Genomic DNA, 21000 nt, shown 5'->3' on the forward strand with positions numbered 1-21000 from the left:
CATCTGTTTCATCAGGAATAAGTGTCTTGAGTTTCTGATTGGACCCATGATTAGCAACACATGGAAACAAGATAGGACTTACACTGCTGTTTACACTCTAAGGCAAAGAGCCAGCCTCAACCCCATCCAAATTTACATGTTAAAAACAAGCAATACCAATGGGATACATAGGGAAGTCTGGTTTACTCAAGATTACAGTCAAATACCTTTTTCCAGTGAACTGACACAATAATATTAGTGGTTGTGCTGAATCTCCACACACTGTCATGTAGTTGGTTAGAATGAGAAATCGGGCAAAGTATACTCTCTAGAATGTTCTATTTACAGTGCTGTTACCTCATGAAACATCCTGCAGTGGCAATGGTATCAGTACTACTGCAGGAACTAATCTGATGCCTTAAACCAAGTTTCAGGATATTTTAATGTACTTACTTATTTATTAAAGAAGGATGTGCTTACTGCTTGTAAGGAAGGCAGGCAGCTGTTCACATGGAGCTGGCTTTCTCAGCTGCAGGAGAAGTACATCAAAGGTGAATAACACTAGGCTCTTTCTAAACCCACCTGGACTCATTCCTGTGCAACCTGTTCAAAGCATACTGTGTTAGAAGGGGCATTGGACTAGGTGGTCTCCAGAGGTCCCTTTCAGCCTCTGCAATTCTGTGATGGCAGGAGGCAGACCCCTCTGTTTTTCTACCTTCTATGCTTTTTGTGTCTCCAGGTGTTAGCATCATCTGAAAGAAGAAAAAACTGGCCATGACAGCATGGAAAGATCTCTGAACAACTCTAGCCCTTGTCTTTAGTAGAAAACGATCACACTTAAGGAATGAACTTAAACAGCAAATAGTGCAGTGACTTATCATTAAATTACCAAGTTGACTCCAACATCGTTCTGATTGAGTCAGCTGTCCTGCTGTTCAGAATATCTTTTTTAACAGCATTTTGAGTATTATTAACTAATTCACAAGCTCCCTCTGCTGGACTTTCAGCGTAGGACACTAATGGGAAAGCTGCTCTTAGGTTACTTCTAGACTGACCCATTTTTTTCAGCTTATTTTTGACACTCTACAGTATCAGAAAAAGTATGTGATCAATTCATGGAGATGGCTTTTCAGAAGTGTGGCAGAGAGGGATTTGATGTATTAGATGCATGCTGAATTTGTCTGCAAAGCTTTTTCCGCAATAGGTGTAACTGTTACCTCCTGAAAGTACTGATGCATCTTTAAAAAGAGACTACTTGGCATTCAGTAATGCCTTCTATTACTTGCACACAGGAAAGAGCTCTAAGAAAACAAACACAGATTTAAAAAAAATAATTAAAAGCTTACAGTTCTCAAACCTACTCAATACATTATGCAGTTTTATGCAGCACTGGTTTTCAGAAGGCAGCTCATGAGCCAAGGAACTCACAGCAAGCATTCAGAGGTTTGAATGATGTGCTGAAAACATTATTTTAATCAGAAGCAAAGGAGAACTGGTCCTGCTTCTTTCTGCCTAATCCTCAAGGTCAAGAATTCTGCCTACAATTTTTGAAACACATGTCATAGCCAATAGCCTACTAAATACCATTTAGTAGGTTAAAAGGAGTTGTGAAATGATTTACTTCTAACTAAAGGATCTCAGGTTGAGAAAGATTGCTAACAGCAACAATAAAAAGACAGTGTTCTGTGATCGCTGTAGACATAGCGCTTCCTTCCGGACTTATACTAGGAATTTACTGAATAAGTACCTGCCTTAAATAACTCACACATTTTGGAGTGCCTTAATGGCAGAAGGAATAGAATAGAATAGAATAGAATAGAATAGAATAGAATAGAATAGAATAGACCAGACCAGGTTGGAAGAGACCTTCAAGATTATCGTGTCCAACCCATCAACCAATCCAACCCACCCAAACAACTAACCCATGTCACCAAGCACCCCAGCAAGTCTCCTCCTGAACACCTCCAACGATGGTGACTCCACCACCTCTCCAGGCAGCCCATTCCAATGGGCAATCACTCTCTCTGTATAGAACTTCTTCCTAACATCCAACCTAAACCTCCCCTGGCGCAGCCTGAGACTGTGTCCTCTTGTTCTGGTGCTGGCTGCCTGGGAGAAGAGACCAACCTCTGCCTGTCTACAACCTCCCTTCAAGTAGTTGTAGAGAGCAATAAGGTCACCCCTGAGTCTCCTACTCTCCAGGCTAAGCAACCCCAGCTCCCTCAGCCTCTCCTCATAGGGCTTGTATTCCAAACCCCTCCCCAGCTTTGTTGCCTTTCTCTGGACTCATTCCAGCAAGTCAACATCCTTCCTAAACTGAGGAGCCCAGAACTGGACACAGTACTCGAGGTGTGGCCTAACCAGTGCAGTGTACAGGGGCAGAATGACCTCCCTGCTCCTGCTGGCCACACTGTTCTTGATGCAGGCCAGGATGCCATTGGCCCTCCTGGCTGCCTGGGCACACTGCAGTATACTGCCTGCAGTAGCACAAGAGAAAAACAAAGATAGTTTCAGAAACAATTGCAGTGGCTATTTGGTGGTGGGGGTTTTGGTGTTTTTTTTTTTTTGTTTGTTTGTTTTGTTTTCTGGGTTTGGTTTTTTCCCCTCAGCATAAGTACCGCTTATAGTACAGGGCACAGGCAGCAGTGCAAAAACTAGGTATGATAGATGTTGTTCTTAAATTAAAAGGTATATGGGTATGCAGCTGTCACCACTATGAGTGGAACAGTTGTTTAACAGCATACAGCATCACTGGATAATTATTTATAACAGAAAATAAAGAACTCCACCAACCAATTGATCAGGAAATTGCAGGGGGAATGTGGAATGCATGTGTTCCAAACTTGGGTCTAGGGAGGAGGCTAAAATGAACATTTCTAATGTGACAGGGTAGGCTGTGGTGTCTTTAAAAATATAAAAGAGATAACTGAAATATTAAAACACCAGCAATATATCTCCTTGTGTCAGTAGTATTTTGACTAAGTACTGACATGATAAAGAATATTTTTACCTGCTTATTTTTATCCAGCTTATACTAAATGACATTCAAGAAGTTTCTCAAAAAATGTGGCTGACTCAGACATGATTTATATTGTTTCTGGGCAGCATATTCTCATATTTGCTTTATTCTCCATCAAAGCATCAGACAGCTTTGACCAGAGGACGTGATATCAATAAGCAATTTATTCGTTCAAAGCCTTTGGGATGATCAGTCTATTTCTTTGCCATCCCTAATTAAACCTATTGCTTCAGTAATTCCCAGGGGCAAGGAGGCATTGCAACTACAGTGAAATGAAAATGATCTTTGTAGAACCACACTACACCAGCTGTGATTATGATTAATGTGGTCTGTGATGGTTATTTTGGTCCTAAGTTTTTAGATGTTTTATTAAAGTTATTATGAGGGGGACTACAGAGACTGAACACAGGTGAAGGTGAGAGAGATCTGAGGGCTTTACACAGGTTTAGTTGAAATAAAGTGCAGCAAGCTGCTGGAGATCTTAAATGTGATCTCTCATCATTCAACCTTTGGAAGGCCACTAATCATAGTATCATAGAATGGTTTTGGTTGGAAAGGACTTCTAAAGGTCATCTAGTCCAACCCTCCCTGAAATAAGCAGTGACATCTTCCATTAGATCAGGTTGCTCAGAGCCTTGTCAAGCTTGACCTTGAATATCTCCAGGGATGGGGCCTCAACTACCTCCCTGGGCAACCTGTTCCAGTGTTCCACCACCCTCATGGCAAAGAACTTGTTCCTGACATTCACTCTAATTCTACTCTTCTCTAATTTAAAACCATTGCACCTCCTCCTGTCTCTACAGACATTTGTAGAGTCCCTCTTCAGTCTTCTTGTAGGTCCCCTTCAAGTACTGGAATGCTGCTATTAGGACTCTAGAGAGTCTTCTCTTCTCCAAGCTGAACAAGTCCAGCTCCCTCAGCCTGTCCTTATAACAGAGGTGCTCCAACCCCCTGACCATTTTCATGGCCCTCCTCTGGACTCTTTCCATCAGGACCATGTCCTTCCTGTGTTGAGGGCTCCAGAGCTAGATGCAGTACTCCAGGTGAGGTCTCACCAGAGCAAAGTGGCAGGAACACCTCTTCAAGCTGCTGGCAGTGCTTCTTTTGATGCAGCCTAGGATGCAATTGTGTTCCAGCCAACCATTTCCTCCAAGAAGGATCAAATAGAAATCCCTCATATATAAGTGTTTTGGAAAAGAGGCAGCACCCCTACAATGGCCACAACTGAGGCACTTGGTAAGAGATATTTGGAGTCAGCAAAAGAATTTTCTTTCTTCTACCTGCCTTAAGTGTCCAGATCAGGCTGAGTGACCAGAGAGAAAGCTGTTTCCAAAACATACAGATTATTCTCATTTCTGTTCCATTTGGTAAGGTGGAAGTGGGTCAGGACAGAGCGATTTCTATTAGCCATTCTAATCATGATTTTAAATAATTGCAAATAATTGCATCTTAAATGAATGCAAATCTGGCTTTGCATGTGAGCTCTTTTTCTTTGCATTCTGAAAAAGGTGATATTTGTTAGCATATTTCATTATGCCAGCCAAAAGGCTATGCTGTACTATACAATGAAGTAATCACAGTTCTTAAGTATTTGACTTTACCCTTACTTTATGTTAAAAAATGGTGAACAATGCATTTCTTGATAGCTGACACTTCTTTATGCAGCACTGTGCAAGGCTGGAGATTTGGGTGGCAGTTTAAATCCATGCAAAATACACAATCAGCATTTTAAAACTGTTCTTAATTCCATTTAAAAATTAAATGCACCAAACATGAAAACAAGCATAGCAAAACGTGGTTGGTATTGAGAGACAGTTGATTTATTGAGGAAAGGAACCATTACATCTGGGAAATGATTGTGATTTTCTGTGCTCTTTAACATCTTTATTGATGATCTGGATGAGGGCATTGAGTCGATCATCAGTAGGTTTGTGGACAACACCAAGCTGGGGGCAGGAGTTGATCTGCTGGAGGGTAGAGAGGCTCTGCAGAGGGACCTCGACAGGCTGGACAGATGGGCAGAGTCCAACGGCATGAGATTGAACACATCCAAGTGCTGGGTTCTGCACATCGGCCACAACAACCCCATGTAGAGCTACAGGCTGGGGTCAGAGTGGCTGGAGAGCGGCCAGGCAGAGAGGGACCTGGGGGTACTGGTTGATGGTAGGATGAACATGAGCCTGCAGTGTGCCCAGGTGGCCAGGAGGGCCAATGGCATCCTGGCCTGCATCAAGAACAGTGTGGCCAGCAGGAGCAGGGAGGTCATTCTGCCCCTGTACACTGCACTGGTTAGGCCACACCTCGAGTACTGTGTCCAGTTCTGGGGCCCTCAGTTTAGGAAGGAGGTTGACTTGCTGGAACGAGTCCAGAGAAGGGCAACAAAGTTAGTGAGGGGCTTGGAATACAAGCCCGATGAGGAGAGGCTGAGGGAGCTGGGGCTGCTTAGCCTGGAGAAGAGAAGACTCAGGGGTGACCTTATTGCTCTCTACAACTACCTGAAGGGGGGTTGTAGACAGGCAGAGGTTGGTCTCTTCTCCCAGGCAACCAGTACCAGAACAAGAGGACACAGTCTCAGGCTGCGCCAGGGGAGGTTCAGGCTGGAGGTCAGGAGGAAGTTTTACACAGAGAGAGTGATTGCCCATTGGAATGGGCTGCCCGAGGAGATGGTGGAGTCACCATCACTGGAGGTGTTCAGGAGGAGACTTGATAGGGTGCTTGGTTGCAGGGGTTAGTTGGTTGGGCGGTGTTGGATGGTAGGTTGGACACGATGATCTTGAAGGTCTCTTCCAACCTGGTCTGGTCTATTCTATTCTATTCTATTCTATTCTATTCTATTCTATTCTATTCTATTCTATTCTATTCTATTCTATTCTATTCCATTCCATTCCTTTCCATTCCATTCCATTCCATTCCATTCCATTCCATTCCATTCCATTCCATTCCATTCAGTGTGCCTTTGCCTTCCAGAATTACAACTAGGGAATCTTACCCTTCCCATTCAGTTTTTAAGAGGGTTACCTTACTCAACTGGTCATTTGGATGTGGTACTTGGGGCTATGGTTTAGGGGTGAACCTTGCAGAGTAGGGTTATTGGTTGGACTTGGTCTTTTCCAACCTGAATATTTCTGTGATTCGGTGATTTTACAAAATGTACAGTGTGGAGGAGCAGGCCCCAAAGTGCAAGAGAGTAAAATGAGAGCTGTGGAGAGAACACAATCTGTCTCGCCATGTCTCTGCTCTCCTCGTTTACTTAGGGTTTAAACTGTTTCTTTAAACTCAGTGAAGCTAAATCAATTCATTTAAAAATGACTGGAAATGAGCAAAGTCACTGATCAAGATCAGAAGTAGGTCATTCTCCAGCTTGTGCAAATACCGTAGTCATTTGGAGTAGCTGTCGTAAAATGCCTTGTTAGCAGGGAGCAAGGTAAGATGAAAAACAATTTCTCAGCTCTTAGTTTTCAGTTAAATTCTAAGTGACATTAATTATTCAAGGCATACTTTACATGCCAGATGAGAGGATACATTTTATAACTGGTGTTGCTTCCATACTTAATGCTAACTGTGATTTTTAAAACTGAAGAGAAAGTACAGCAAAACCAAATGTGCTCAGGGACATTTTAAAGACATGAGCTTGATATTCCAGTCAGTTCTAGGATTACTGCTTATCTTGTCAAGGGTATTTCTACAGCCTTTTTTCCTGCTTCATTTTTGTCATTTGTTTTTTTCTTTCTCCCTTCTCATAAGCTGAAACATGTTTTTGTCTATTTGTGCAAGTACAGCTGCCATACAGGCTTTCCCTTGGAGCCAGAACACTACTTCCACTATGTTATTTAAATGACCTAGGTATTGGTCAATAATGTACAGGTGTGGCTGACAGAGGAAATTGCAGACAATTGCAGTGAATTGCATATAATTAGAGCTGTAGTTAAAACCTGTAAAATCAATTCCTCACTGAATGCTGTAGGTCACAAACTGGGGAAAAGTTCTGGTGAAGTGTATTTGTCAATGTTACTTTTTGCACTACTAAGAGTAAGGCATTAGTCATTTCTCAGAGCATTGTTGACCTGTTTGTGATTACAAAGTCCCTTAAACACATCCAGCCCCTCTTTGTAGAAATCTGTCTTGCACTGCATTTTTCTTAGTATTTTCTTGAAGCATCTTTTACTAAGATGGTTCTGAACCTACATAAGTGGGTTCTTCAATAAAATCTAGTGTCTTCTTCTTTCCTCTTCTGTTGACTGAGAAAAGTCTGTTTAGCTCAGTATGTCCCAATGTGCTGCTTCTGTAGGTCTGTTTTCCTGTGTCCTCTCCTGGTGTCTCTTCCTCCAGTCTGGAGGCTGTTTTTCTGCACCTTGCCAGGTGCTTTCTGTTGGCATCCATCAGGCTGGTGCATCTTTGGGAAGGAAGGGCAGGAGCTCTTAGTGTGCATCTGAAGATTTGACACTCACTTTCCTGAGATGGGATGAAACTGTTTTGGAGAAATGTTGCTTAAATTGACTGGTTTATGTAAGCTACTGTTAATAATGATGTACCTTATGGCATGCTCATAAGATAAAAGGCCTTACTTTCTCTTATATACCAGCAGAAAAGCAAAGTCTTGGAAAATGTCTAGAAATTATGATCATAGACTTGGTTTGTTTTGATGCTTCTAGGTGCTGACCCCAGCACAAATAAAATCAATTTGCCTGGCCATACTAGAATCAGGAAAGCAGTATGCAGTGAAGAAGAGGAAACCAATCCCCCTCATGTATTCTTACTATGGAACAGAGTATCTTGGTGAGTAAAACATGCCAACTAATTTGAAAGTGATGCTGTGTGTAGATGCTGAGGCAGTAGACACTTAAAAGTATTTAAAAAGAAGTGCCACCAGCAATAAAATAGGTAAACCCTACAGTGTAGGAGGTTATCCAGCCTCCTAAAATTGCTAAGTGGAACTGAGGGGAGGACTGATGCTGCCTAGTGCTGCTGCAATGCAAGAGGTGCCTGTGCTACACCGGGAGAGCAGCAGGCAGCAGCTTCATTCCCTCTTCTCCCATCTGCCCTGGTAAATCTGCCCTTGCAAGACGGAGGCAGCAGGAGGTGTGGTGTGCATGCCTGTGTGGAGAAATTTACCAGAGAGAACTGTCCGCAGAGAGGATATTTGTAAGTGTCCATTGCCATGCAGGGGCTTACAAAATGTTTTTGACTGCAGCAGTGCAGCTCAGGCATGTGGGCAGCTTTTAGCCATTGTGATCTTCTAACCATCATGGAGCCCATCTGAAGTCAAGTCATTGAGCAGGTCCTTAGAGAGGGCCTCAAGGCACAGTATCACACTGCAGAAAATTTGAAATTGATTTTCAGATGTTAAGAGTTCCCTGGCAGGGGAGTAGAGGGAGAAGTCACTGAGTGGTGCTGCTTCTTCGCAGACCCTGCAGCTACAAATGATTCTTGCGCTGAACTGCAGGTTTTAGCTGACTGACACTGGGAGTATCATTTATGCTCCAGTTTCAAGTTGAGTTCAACAAAGACTTCAGAATAATGGTCTAGATTCAGTAGTTTATCAAGAAGAATAACATCTTGAAACAGTGTTCAGTTTGGGTTCAGTGTAACTTAACACACTGAGTTTCAGTCACATCAGAGTGAGAACAGGCAAAATTCATACATATCTTTGCTTAGCTTGAGGAGCTGGTAAAGACAGAAGTAATAACAAATCATAATGTCATGCACCTAAAAATCTTTATTGCAAGCACTACTGTAAAATACATAAAGACGATTATAGAGCCATGGACTTGGCAAGGACATAAACCTGAAGAGAAAGTTGCTGCATGATGGTGATTAGTTCTAAATCCACCCTCTTCTTTGGAATGTTGCTGTTGTTTTCAGGTGCAGCACATGGGCTTTCATCAATCCTTCAGATGCTGCTTTCTTACTATGAGTACCTGCAGCCAGCAGATCAGGAGCTTGTGTGGCAGAGTGTTGATTTTCTTATGGACCAAGAACAGAACAGCAACTGGCCTCCTGAGCTGGGAGAGACTATTGAGCGGGAGAATGAGCTTGTACACTGGTGTCATGGAGCTCCAGGTTTGTTTTCCATTGATGCTACAAAGGGCCAGGTACTGATCCCATTGCTTTCCATTGTTAGGGGATTCCATGTAGAAGATAATCTCAGGTTAAATTTGAACAATTTTGACATTTTGTGAGAGGCAGGCGTTTGGAACACAAGCCCTATGAAGAGAGGCTGAGGGAGCTGGGGTTGCTTAGCCTGGAGAGGAGGAGACTCAGGGGTGACCTCATTGCTCTCTACAACTACTTGAAGGGAGGTTGTAGACAGGCAGAGGTTGGTCTCTTCACCCAGGCAGCCAGCACCAGCACAAGAGGACACAGTCTCAGGCTGCACCAGGGAGGTTTAGGTTGGATGTTAGGAAGAAGTTCTATATAGAGAGAGTGATTGCCCATTGGAATGGGCTGCCTGGGGAGGTGGTGGAGTCACCATGATTGGAGGTGTTCAGGAGGAGACTTGATGGGGTGCTTGGTGCCATGGGTTAGCTGTTTAGGTGGGTTGGATTGGTTGATGGGTTGGACACGATAATCCTGAAGGTCTCTTCCAACCTGGTCTGGTCTATTCTATTCTATTCTATTCCGGTCTATTCTTCCAGTTATGAGAGTTCTATTTAGTGATTAAGAAGCTGGAAGGATAGGCTTATTTTCTACCTTACAAGCACAGGTGATCACAGCTGAAAGAATTCTGGTCATCTTGAACTATGTTTTCCACTCTTGCCACCTTTCATGACAAGACCTCAAAGAATTGTACAACTGAGTCAAAAGACAGCATATGCTGGACAGAGAAATAGTATGTGAAGGAACATTGATGCAGACGCATCTATCAGTTTTGGGAAAGCCTTCAGAATATCTTCCCCCACCCATCAGAATCAAAGTTTAGCTGCCCTTACTATATGGATAATGCATACATTTGACCACAATATTTTCATGTGAAGGGGAGTGTGTACTGCTAAGAGGCATTTTTTTCTGAAAGTCAGACATATAAAATAGCTTTTCAGAGAGAAAGAGAGTCAGGCTTATGAGGGAGAAGGAGAGTCAGGCTCATGAGGTAGGGCTGATGTCTGCCAGTTCAGACTCTATCTATACCTTAGCAATTTTGACCAGTAATGCTGCATACTGAAATTGCTTTTTTTTGACCCCCAGGCAGAATTTAATGTTTAACTAGTCACATTGGCTTGGTATGGTGAACCTAGAAGGTTACAGAAAAGCTTCCTTTTATTAAAATATGTCCATGAACATTGATGCCTTGCTTTTAAAGGTGTTCTATTGAAATCACAAAGAGTACATTATAATTAATGCCCCTTAAATGTGCTTTCTGCTTATCTTTTTCTTGGAATGATTAAGGAACAAGCTTCTTGCTCTTGCACTCTAATGAAGTGAAGTAAAAACAGCTTTTGTAATTGAAGTGAAAACATCATTGTATTCCAACCTTTTCTATTTTTTAAGAGAGAAAAATTGCTTCTGTAGCATGACTGGCCTAGTGATGAGACCTGCAAGGAAGATGTCCTCTTTGTCTGGATTAACAATTAGTGGAGACACATGCAGCAAAACAAAGTGCCAGAATCCCAAAGGACATAAAGATGTTACTTCAGAGAGATGTAAATTCATTAATTCCTATTGTTCTTCCCCAGAAAGTCCCATGTCCCATCACTGTTCTTGGTTAATAATGCACATGTAGTTTACAAGGACACTTTTAGAATCATAGAACTGTTAGGGCTGTAACAAGGATCATCTAGTTCCAATCCCCCTGCCATGGCCAGGGATACCTCACACTAGAGCAGGTTGCTCAGAGCCACATCCAGCCTGGCCTTTAAAACCTCCAGAGAAGGGGCTTCTACCCACCTCCCTGGGTGACCTGTGCCAGTGTCTCACCACCCGTGTGGTGAAGAACTTCTTCCTAACATGCAATCTGAATCTACCCATTTCTATTTTTGTTCCATTCCCCCAGTCCTATCATTACCTGACACCCTTAGAAGTCCCTCCCCAGCTTTCTTGTAGCTCCCTTCAGATACTGGAAGGCTACAATTAGGTCTTCTTGGAGCCTTTTCTTCTCTAGACTGAATAGCCCCAACTCTCCCTAGTCTGTCCTCATAGGAGAGGAGCTCCAGGCCTCTGATCATCCTTGTGGCCCATCTCTGAACATGCTCCAGCACCTCCAGATCCTTCCTGTAATAGAGGCTCCAGAACTGGATGCAGTACTCCAGGTGTGGTCTCACCAGAGTGGAGTAGAGGGGGAGAATCACCTCCCTTGACCTGCTGGCTATGCTTCTCTTGATGCAGCCCAGGATGTGACTGGCTTTCTTGGCTGCAATTGCACACTGCTGGCTCCTGTTGAGCTCATCCATCAGCACCCCCAAGTCCTTTTCTTCAGGGCTACCTTCAAGCCAGTCACTGTCCAGTCTATACTGGTCCTTGGGATTGCCCCGATTCAGATGCAGGACCTTGCATTTGGTCTTGTTGAACCTCAGGAGGTTGTCATGGGCCCATATACTTCAGTGTATATTATATTCAGACCACAAGTAAACATTTCCTTAGGCACTCAATTTGGTTACATGTTGCAGGCAGTCTTTTAAGGTTACCATGAACTGAGCTGTGCAGTGTGCTGTTGAAGATTATGATTCATTTATTTGACTCTCCTCTAAAAATTAGCCACATAGTTTTGTTTTATTTTGTTGGAGTTTGTTTTTAACAGAAGTTATTATGCACAACTCTTTAAAACCACAATAAAACAGTATGGACCCCAGTGACAAGGGGAAAAAAAAGAGAAAAGGCAATTTCTTTTTCTCATTCAGTAAAAAAATATATCTCCTGCTAATGTAACAAGTTAGAATAGAATAGAATAGAATAGAATAGAATAGAATAGAATAGAATAGAATAGAATAGACCAAACCAGGTTGGAAGAGACCTTCAAGATCATCACGTCCAACCCATCAACCAATCCAACCCACCCAAACAGCTAACCCATGGCACCAAGCACCCCATCAAGTCTCCTTCTGAACACCTTCAATGATGGCGACTCCACCACCTCCCCGGGCAACCCATTCCAATGGGCAATCACTCTTTCTGTATAGAACTTCTTCCTAACATCCAACCTGAACCTCCCCTGGCGTAGCCTGAGACTGTGTCCTCTTGTTCTGGTGCTGGCTGCCTGGGAGAAGAGACCATCATCAGCCTGTCTACAACCTCCCTTCAGGTAGTTGTAGAGAGCAATAAGGTCACCCCTGAGTCTCCTCTTCTCCAGGCTGAGCAACCCCAGCTCCCTCAGCCTCTCCTCATAGGGCTTGTGTTCCAAACCCCTCACCAACTTTGTTGCTCTTCTCTGGACTCATTCCAGCAAGTCACCATCCTTCCTAAACTGAGGGGCCCAGAACTGGACACAGTACTCGAGGTGTGGCCTACCCAGTGCAGTGTACAGGGGCCAGAATGACCTCCCTGCTCCTGCTGGCCACAGGAGCAGGGAGTTATTTTGCACATCCTTCTGTTTTTATCAGTGTAACTAGGTGAGGTGAATGGGGATTTAAAACCAATAGAAGACAGTGCCAAGAGTTGACTGTTTAAAAGGCAAAGAAAATGTGACTTCTGTTTTAAGTTGGTAAGAGACTGGGAATGTTAGCCTAAACCCTGGAATTCAGCCATACAGAGAAAAAATTGGAAGTGCTATTGCCACTCGTACATCTTACCATGTTCTTTTTAGCATATTTCAGATATTCTCTCCTCTGTATGTACCATATATGTGTGTATATGTATATGCAATGTTGACATATAGAGTATGAGACTGCAGGGTTTTCACATATTAATCTTTATTTTCTTAGGTGTTCTATGAAACCCTTGGCCTACTTCTTCCAACAGACAATTTTGCTTGTTATTTTCTTAGGCATTGCCTATCTGTTTGCCAAAGCCTACCTGGTTTCTAAGAAGCCTCAATATCTGGACACTTGTATCCGCTGTGGAGAGCTAACTTGGCAGAAAGGCCTGCTGAAGAAGGGACCTGGAATCTGCCATGGTGTGGCTGGTAGTGCTTATGTGTTCCTGCTGCTGTATAGGCTCACTGGAAACTCAAAGTACATATACAGGGCACAGAGGTTAGTATTCCTGTTTTTCTGGCTTCAGGGTAAAACTGGAAAGTCTCAGGAACATTTGTAAAGCTCCTCAGGATCTGTAGTCACCACCCGTGGATGCATCCTAAGTGGTTAAACTCCGGGTGCAATTCTAGCTCTTGAATTGTGGGGCAGAAGCCCTGCAGTCCTGCTTCCAGGCTGCCTGTGCCAGGCTGCCTGCTGGGCCAATCTCATTTAAACTATACTGTTACCCAGAAAGATTGGACCAGATTATCCCTGGGGTTCCTTCCAACCTGGCATTTTGTGATTCCATGAGAAGCAGTCCAGCATACCTCCCTCCCTGCCCAAAAGCCCTGTGTGGAGGAACAGTATGCATGCAGATCTCATCTTGATGTGAGGTTAGAACAGGCAAGTTGTATACCCAAGTCCAGGAGCAGACATAAATGTGATGCTGTTCATTATATTGATTTATTCTGATTTTCAGGGCATTTAACACTATCCCTTGTTACTAAACATGGAAAATAAGTATGGGATCTGATTTGCTCTTATTTTACTGGGGTTTTTTAGTTTACCATTACCATCTTTAGCCACTGTGATACTATTCTATTCAGCTTAGCCAGTGAGGCTGATTCCATTTTGTCCCGATGCAAAGTATATCCCACTGGAAATTCTGTCACAGTCCTGCAATTATCTTTAATTTTATTTCCTTAATTTCCTATGCATGTTTGAAAAGCTAATAGCCAATGTTTTTTACTGTTTTCCCTACAGCATGGAATAATGAGGAGGTAATTAGGGCAACTTATTTTCAACCATTTGCTCTGAACGGAGAAGTTTCGTTTAGTTATTTCAGCATGACAGAATTCTTTGCATTGAAGCAAAACATTGCTTGCATCCTGTGGAAATAACAACCAAGATAAAAGTTATTTGAAAGTATTTGTTTAATAAAATGTCTCATAGAAATCAGAAAAAAAGGGTGCATAGCTCTCAAAGAAGCATAACACACATGAAGTTTGCAAAGGTTCAGCTTTTCTTTTTCTGGACCTCAATTTATTGTGGCTAGTGGGGAGTCATGAGGTCTGTGGTGACAGGTTGGACTCGATGATCCTCGAGGTCGCTTCCAACCTGAGCGATACTGTGATTCTGGGAGTGTAAAATTTCCACATATGGTTAAATAATGATCATTCTACTTTCTTTAATCATTGAATGTTGCTAAAATGGTGCTTTCAAACAATGAGCAGATGTACAGAGACACCCAATAATAACAAACTTTTTTCCTTTGCTGTTTCTTAGGTTTGCAGAGTTCTTATTTACAGAAGAATTTAAAGCTGGCTCCCGGGCATTAGAAAGTGTATATAGTCTGTATGAAGGCTTCTCAGGAACTGTGTGTTTCCTGGCTGACTTGCTGCAACCCAATCAAGCTGAGTTTCCTCTCTTCAGTGTCTTCGTCTAGAGAGAACATTCTGCAGGGCCACACCTTAGTGGCGGTGGGAGAGGGAACTGTGGTTTTACTTATTTGTCAAGAGAGGCTATTTACAAAACAAGCTAGTGGTACCACTAATGCTAGCCTTAACATAGCTGGGAGTCAGATGAAAATACATTAGGGGTTTGGGAGGGAAGTGTGTGGTCAAAAAAAAGGCTCAATGAAAAGAAAAGGCGGGGGGGAATACTTGAATCCGATGGGCTAAATATTTGGCTGTAATAAGCAAAACCTAATTATTCAAGTGACAGATAAAGGGGCATTATGGGGCATTATCAAACCTTTCATTTGGTGGTTACACAGGAGAAAAGGAAAAAAAAAAAAAAAAGAGGATAAAAAAAAAAGCTAGAATTATGGGGACATGCAAAGAAGAACCAGTGATGTATCCAGTAGATTTTAAAAAGATGCCTGTGAAAGCAAGTCTTCATGCAGCAATGCTCTTCTTATTGGGGAGGTTGTCCTAGACATGTCACTACACTGCATGAAGGCACAATTTGGGATTTTGAAACCTAAACCACATCTACTAGTTCTGGTAAAGTGTTAGAAGTGCCAGTTTCTTGGAGCTCTTTCATCTTCATATGCATATAATGTTATGTAGATAGTTATATATTGAGCCAGCAGTTTGACAGATCATTTCAGCTAGTGGGGTTTCATATACGTAGATGAGGACTGAATGTGACCCTTCCTTTCAGAGCTCAGTCTGTGGTGAGGAGCTGGTCTCCTTACAGATTTACTGTAACCATATCACTTCTTGTCAATATTTTCCCTGTCACAGGGAAGATGAGTGGAGCCATAGAGAAGTCTTGGATTGAAAAGTTCTACAGCAAAGATACAGTAGGCAGATGCTTTCTTCACAGTACAACATTACTAGATAAGTATTGTTCAGTAATACAAAAGCTTCCTTTAAAAATTAATTACTTAGAGCAGCATTTCTGAACAATAACATGTGTATTTCAGGGAGTGGAAAATCTGTTTTCCTTGGTGAACTGTTGACTGCAAAACACTGTAAACTGAATGCAAACCTTAAGAAAAAGCTGATGACAAACCTCCAAATTGCTTCTTTTCCTGGTTAACAGAATAATGTATATGCCCTGATGATTTGTAGCTATAGAAACAAATGGGTTGCTCAACACTAGTTGCACTAGCACTTAAGGTTGCCATTATATGCTGTTTTATATATATTACATATACAACATGGTACTTGAAAGCTGAAGAAAATGCTGATGTAGATTTGTACCAAAACAAGTATAAAATCGATATCTGTATTTAAAATGTATTTACTATTTATTTTTATGGGAATAATGTAATGCAGTTATCTTTAAAGACAGATTAGGAAGACCTTTATATCAAAAATTGAAGTTAGGGGGAAAAACCTGACCTACATGCACTGCCAAACAATGCAGTCTCTCTTTCTGTATTCTCAGCTGAAGGAGATTACAATTTCTTTATTTTTAAAGCCTAATGCATTAAAAATCCCTTTTAATTTTAGTGGGCCTTGATCAGGCTGTAAGTTGAAGCCAGGTCTTGCAATCCTTCTGCATTTTAATATACTAATCCCATTCCTACTCTTATCACTGTTATTTTAATGAGATGGCTTGCATTATTATGAGCTGCAGATGAGGATTTCTGCTATTTTGTCTTGCCCTGTGCAGCTCTAATTAATTACTTAATCATAGAAGTAACCACATTTCATTGGTGGATAAAGCAATGCAGTTCTGTATCAGTTTGTTAAGAATTTAGGAATTGGTTGGTGAATGGAAATGTTAAAATTCAACTTACAGTTATTAATTGTGGGATAAAAGTTCTTCTAAGAAATACATTGATGTCACTCTGAGCAGTGAGATGTGTACACATTGGAGGCTGTATTTCCTAGGGAGGAGTACCTGTGAAACGTCATCAAAAAGTCAGTGGAGATGTGCACGTGCTCTGCCTGGCCATGCTGAAGTGCTCCTGCTAGATCAGAGCTAAGTCAGTTGTCAGTGGTGAAGATTCGAAGTCCACTAGGACTTTTATCTGGCTGCTTCCTGTAGTGCAGGTGGCTCATATATTTCATAACTGGAATCTTTCTGAACATTTAAGGAAGGTAGAACTTGTCCTGTCCATTTTTTTCCCGTGGTCAACAGCTTTTCAGTCTCAGTTTTTGCTGTAGGGTAATGTCACTCAGCTCAAAGATGTAAGTTACAACAGTTGTGCCATAGCATTTAGATAGCTGGTGTACCTGTATTCTGTTTTACTGTAAGCCAGACACATAGATTCTGCCATAATCCAGAGTCAAGCTGTTGTAATCTTACATTAATTTCCAGGTCTTTTTATTTAGAGATGCAAACATAAAACAAAATCGCTGTGTTTTAACTACATCCTCAAAAGCCCTAAACAACTCCAAATTGAAGCCTTAACAGAATTTATGCATATCAGAATAGTAACCATCCTCTTTTGATTTTGTCCCCAGTGCCTACTTTTTAATTATCAGTGGGCCATGACATTTAATTGTTTCCAGTTAGATATTTCTCAGAAGATGCTTGAAGAAGAAAATCTTTGCCAAAGCCTCAAATAAATGGAGAGCACAATAAATCAGTACAGTAACTTAGATCCTGACCAAGTCCTGAATGCTAATATTGTAGCATATACCATATATGATTTAAAACTTCACCTGAGAGCATTAACATAAACATTCAGCCTCATGGCATGCATCTTGTAAAATCTTGGAACATAATTATTCATCTGTTTCATCAGACATGGCAGTTTGAGCTCATTCTTAAGACCTTTGTGGATTTTCTTACCATGCCTAGCTGGGTAAAGGTAGCTGCTAGATATGCTGTAGTCATAGCTTCTGAACACAGTGTAAATACACTCCAGGGCTCTTCTGAAAATGTCAGTCATTAAATAAACAGGGGGTTTGTCATCTTTTTTCCTCTTAATTCTCTATCTGGTGGGGGGTTTGGTTGGTTTTGTTATTTATTTTTCTTCCCTGTATATGCTGTTACATACATATTGTTGCAACCTTTATTTGTGGCTTTTAAGACATTGACAGGAAAGTAACCTGAGCAGAGCCATCAGCACTTTTTTGAGTAATAAGAAATAAGGCTCTTTGCGTTCCCTTCTTACTGCTTTGACAAAATCAATCGTGCAACCTTCACTAGACGTTGTCAGCAGGGTGCTGTCTCCTCCTGATCCCAAATCAGGCCCTAATAGACTGGGAAATAAAAAGTATTCCTCAGCAGATTCTGCCATGGTGCTGTGACAAAAGACTGTGACCAGAAACTTGAGAAGCCTCTCTCAAAGTGTAAAACACGAGTTACTATGTCATGTTTGCACATTAGTTTCTTGAGTGTGTTTAGTTTCTAAAATGTAGGCAATAGGAATTGAAGTGATATACTAGTATTTCTGATTATGCTGTTGAAGAAAAGAAGATGCATTGTGTGAGTATTGGTGCTTATTTGTGATGTAGCTGTGTTTGTGTGGTGCTGTTTGTGAGTAAATCTGTAGATTACAAATCAGTTTAAGGAGCCACTATTCATGACTGTTCGGTAGGGCATCTATAGATCATTGCCATGGAATAATTTGGGGGAAAACTAGATCTGTAATGTCCAGATTTAGTGATCTCAGGATTTGTAGAGCCAGATGCAATAAGTTTCAGCAGTAAAGTTCTAAGAAATGTGTCTTTATTTTCTTTCTACTACTCACAGCTTCTCAGCATGATAACATAATTGTTTTGTGCCCCTGTTTTCAATACCTGCTTTGTCTGCATTGTTGTTTCCTCTAGTTTCCCTGCCTTTCCCAATTTAGGATTAACTTCAGAAGACTGAAGCAGCAGCCCAGGTCTTTTGTTCTTGAAAATAAGATCGATTACTTTTGCTTAAGAGGGGTGTTCCATTTATTTGCATTACACTATTTTACACTCCCAGGTGACTGCTTCTAATGGGCTCTGCCATTTCCCACCCGCTAAGGAAAAATCATTATACAACTGTCACTGATGGTTTACATCATTAAACACAACAGACTTTCTAGGGAGCTTGTTCACTTCTGTAGTATCTCAGTTCTACTAAGACAATCAAACCAAAGTAAAATGGCTAAACACCCCAAAATACCCATTTAAATAATTTAGTTCTGGGAAATGTGCACAAGTGAATGCAAATAGAAGAGTCACCCTATTTACTGTTCCCTGAAATCAACTAATGCCACTTTGATTTCTAATAGCAATTATATAGGCATGTAGAGAATATGCTAAGAATACTGACTATAGTTTCTCAAACACTGTGGGGAAAAAACCCAAATACCAAAATTTATGTATCTGATGTATTCAGGTGCAGTATGTGCAAATGGCAATGAAACTTTCGGACTTGCATTGTTCTCTGCATGTTATTTATAGCATCTGCCAAAATGCTACGTGTTTTATGCAAAAGATGACCTATTTTAGCATATGCTTGAGTTCTGAGAATATATCTTCATTACTTGGACCTGTAAGATCCACGGATAGTGTATCTCTGAGGTCTGCCAAGTAAATCTCAGGTGCAGTTATCTTCTCCTACATACTTTGAATATTCACTGGCATGAGTGCATATTCTAATCTGTAGGAAGATTAGTAGATCAGGAATAAGAACTGCCCTGTAGGTTTCATAGACTTATCTTCCTTTGAAGAATGACATTGATAAGCAATTACTGGCTACCAGAACAGGCTGGATTGCTCTGACATGACATTTCAGTTTATATAAGTATGTCCTGGACTAGGTAGTAAAGAAATAAGAAAGTGACCAAAATTCACATTACTGAGGGAACAGTGTACTTCAAAGCCATAAGCCACAATTGCTCAGGGCCCACAGAACAATACAGCAATTTAGAGATGTGAATAAACATTTTCCAGGAGACCAGTGCAGTCTGCTTCTTTGCACAGATAGAGGTAGAGGTGCATTGTACAGGTTTTAGCTGCCTTGAACATCACACATTGCCATTACAGCAATGTCATCATACACTGAAAAAAGTCAGCCAGTGAAGGAGCTGCCTGTAGATGAACCTACTGCCTACTCCTATCATTTAATGGAATAGAAGTGATGTAGACTATCTATGCTTAGGCAGATAAAAAAAAGAAACAACAGATCCAAAAAGCCAACATGCACCAACTTTTTGACCTGCCTTTGAATTATTAAACCTGACTGATTTGTTACTGTCACTGATGCTGCTGTTGGTCTTGTACTCTGTGTATTTAAAATTTTACATCATGCTCTGGAAAAAGCCAATCTCCTTGAAAACATATATGGCTATATTTATTTTCAGTACTTACAAGGGAGTCCCTTGACTTTGTTCACTGCACGACTCAAGGGGAAGGTGGAGGCATTTAGGTCAAGTGCAGCAATACCAACTATAGTGGCAGGAAATTAATTAAGAACTCATTTTGCCTAGTGGTATAATTATGTGTGGATAAAAGATGCTGTATAATGCAGTGATGTTCAGCAGCATCTCTGCATGACTATACATGCATACTCCCCAGAAAATTTTATGTAGAAGTCCTGAAGTCAATTATATCCCATAGTGAATAGAAAACCAATCCCATTAAAAAAATTCAGTTCTACTTCATATGGAAGAGAAAGGCTGTTTGACCAAAAATTGAACTCTGCTTCTGTCTTCATTACATGAGAGATGAGAGATGAAAGATTTCCTCTAATAATGTCTGATTTTGCCACTGATTGGCCTCCTGCACTCATTTTAAGGACCTGATTTGCCACCTGCTGATGTCAGTGGTGAATCTCCACTTGATTTCAAGCATGCAAGGTTAGGTCCTTCCTTGCATGCGAAACAGGGGCAAAACTGCATCATTCCAGAGCCCAGTCTACAATCTTTACTTTACACACAAGTCACTAGTAAGGCTTGTGTGTAACAGCAAGAGGAAAGCAGAGGTGTTTGCATATGCAGGGCTCTATTTGATAGCAGTTTTAGATTCGTTTTCCCTCAATATGTCTGCAATATACATGAGTCCCACTACCAGTAAAAACTATAGGGAACTTAAATGGCATTGTTTCATGTCTAGTTTGTGTTGGTGACACTTGAGTATTCAATATATTCTGACATAGGGCATTTATTTATTTATTATGTGCTGCACCCTACATTGTTTTCTCAGTGTAATAGCTATTCACAGCCATAAGATGGTACAGGCCCTTAGAATCAAGATTGATTTGATTCTTTAGAAATGCACCTTATTGTTTCAAAGCAGGACCCCTGCTCCTCTAATGTTTTAAACACTGTGATCTTTCAGAATGTGTTTATTGTATTAGTTTTGTATGGCAGATTATAATAGACACTAGATTTTATAGCCTTTTAAAAGCAGTGATAATATTAGGCTTCATAGTGGCAGAGCAAACTGTGTATATCCATATCATGAATATTAAAGCTGTGATTATATTTTGCCTTAAATAAAAGCCCAACCTTGAACAATG

The 21000-nt window shown here is 41.2% G+C and overlaps 1 protein-coding gene across 1 annotated transcript in view; it reads left to right on the forward strand.

The window, feature by feature from the left end:
- The window catches only part of LANCL3 (LanC like family member 3), a 44074-nt gene extending 23074 nt beyond the window's left edge, over positions 1–21000 (forward strand). Inside the window, exons 2-5 of the mRNA XM_068155063.1 lie at positions 7651–7774; positions 8861–9058; positions 12912–13119; positions 14386–21000. Coding sequence (XP_068011164.1) covers positions 7651–7774; positions 8861–9058; positions 12912–13119; positions 14386–14545 — 690 coding nt within the window. The 3' untranslated portion in view covers positions 14546–21000. The remainder of the gene's footprint in view (positions 1–7650; positions 7775–8860; positions 9059–12911; positions 13120–14385) is intronic.

Source organism: Melanerpes formicivorus, unplaced genomic scaffold (assembly GCF_026170545.1).
Source record: "Melanerpes formicivorus ecotype bairdi unplaced genomic scaffold, bMelFor1.0.p_v2 SCAF_30, whole genome shotgun sequence".
In the NCBI taxonomy this organism is placed as follows: Eukaryota; Metazoa; Chordata; class Aves; order Piciformes; family Picidae; genus Melanerpes; species Melanerpes formicivorus.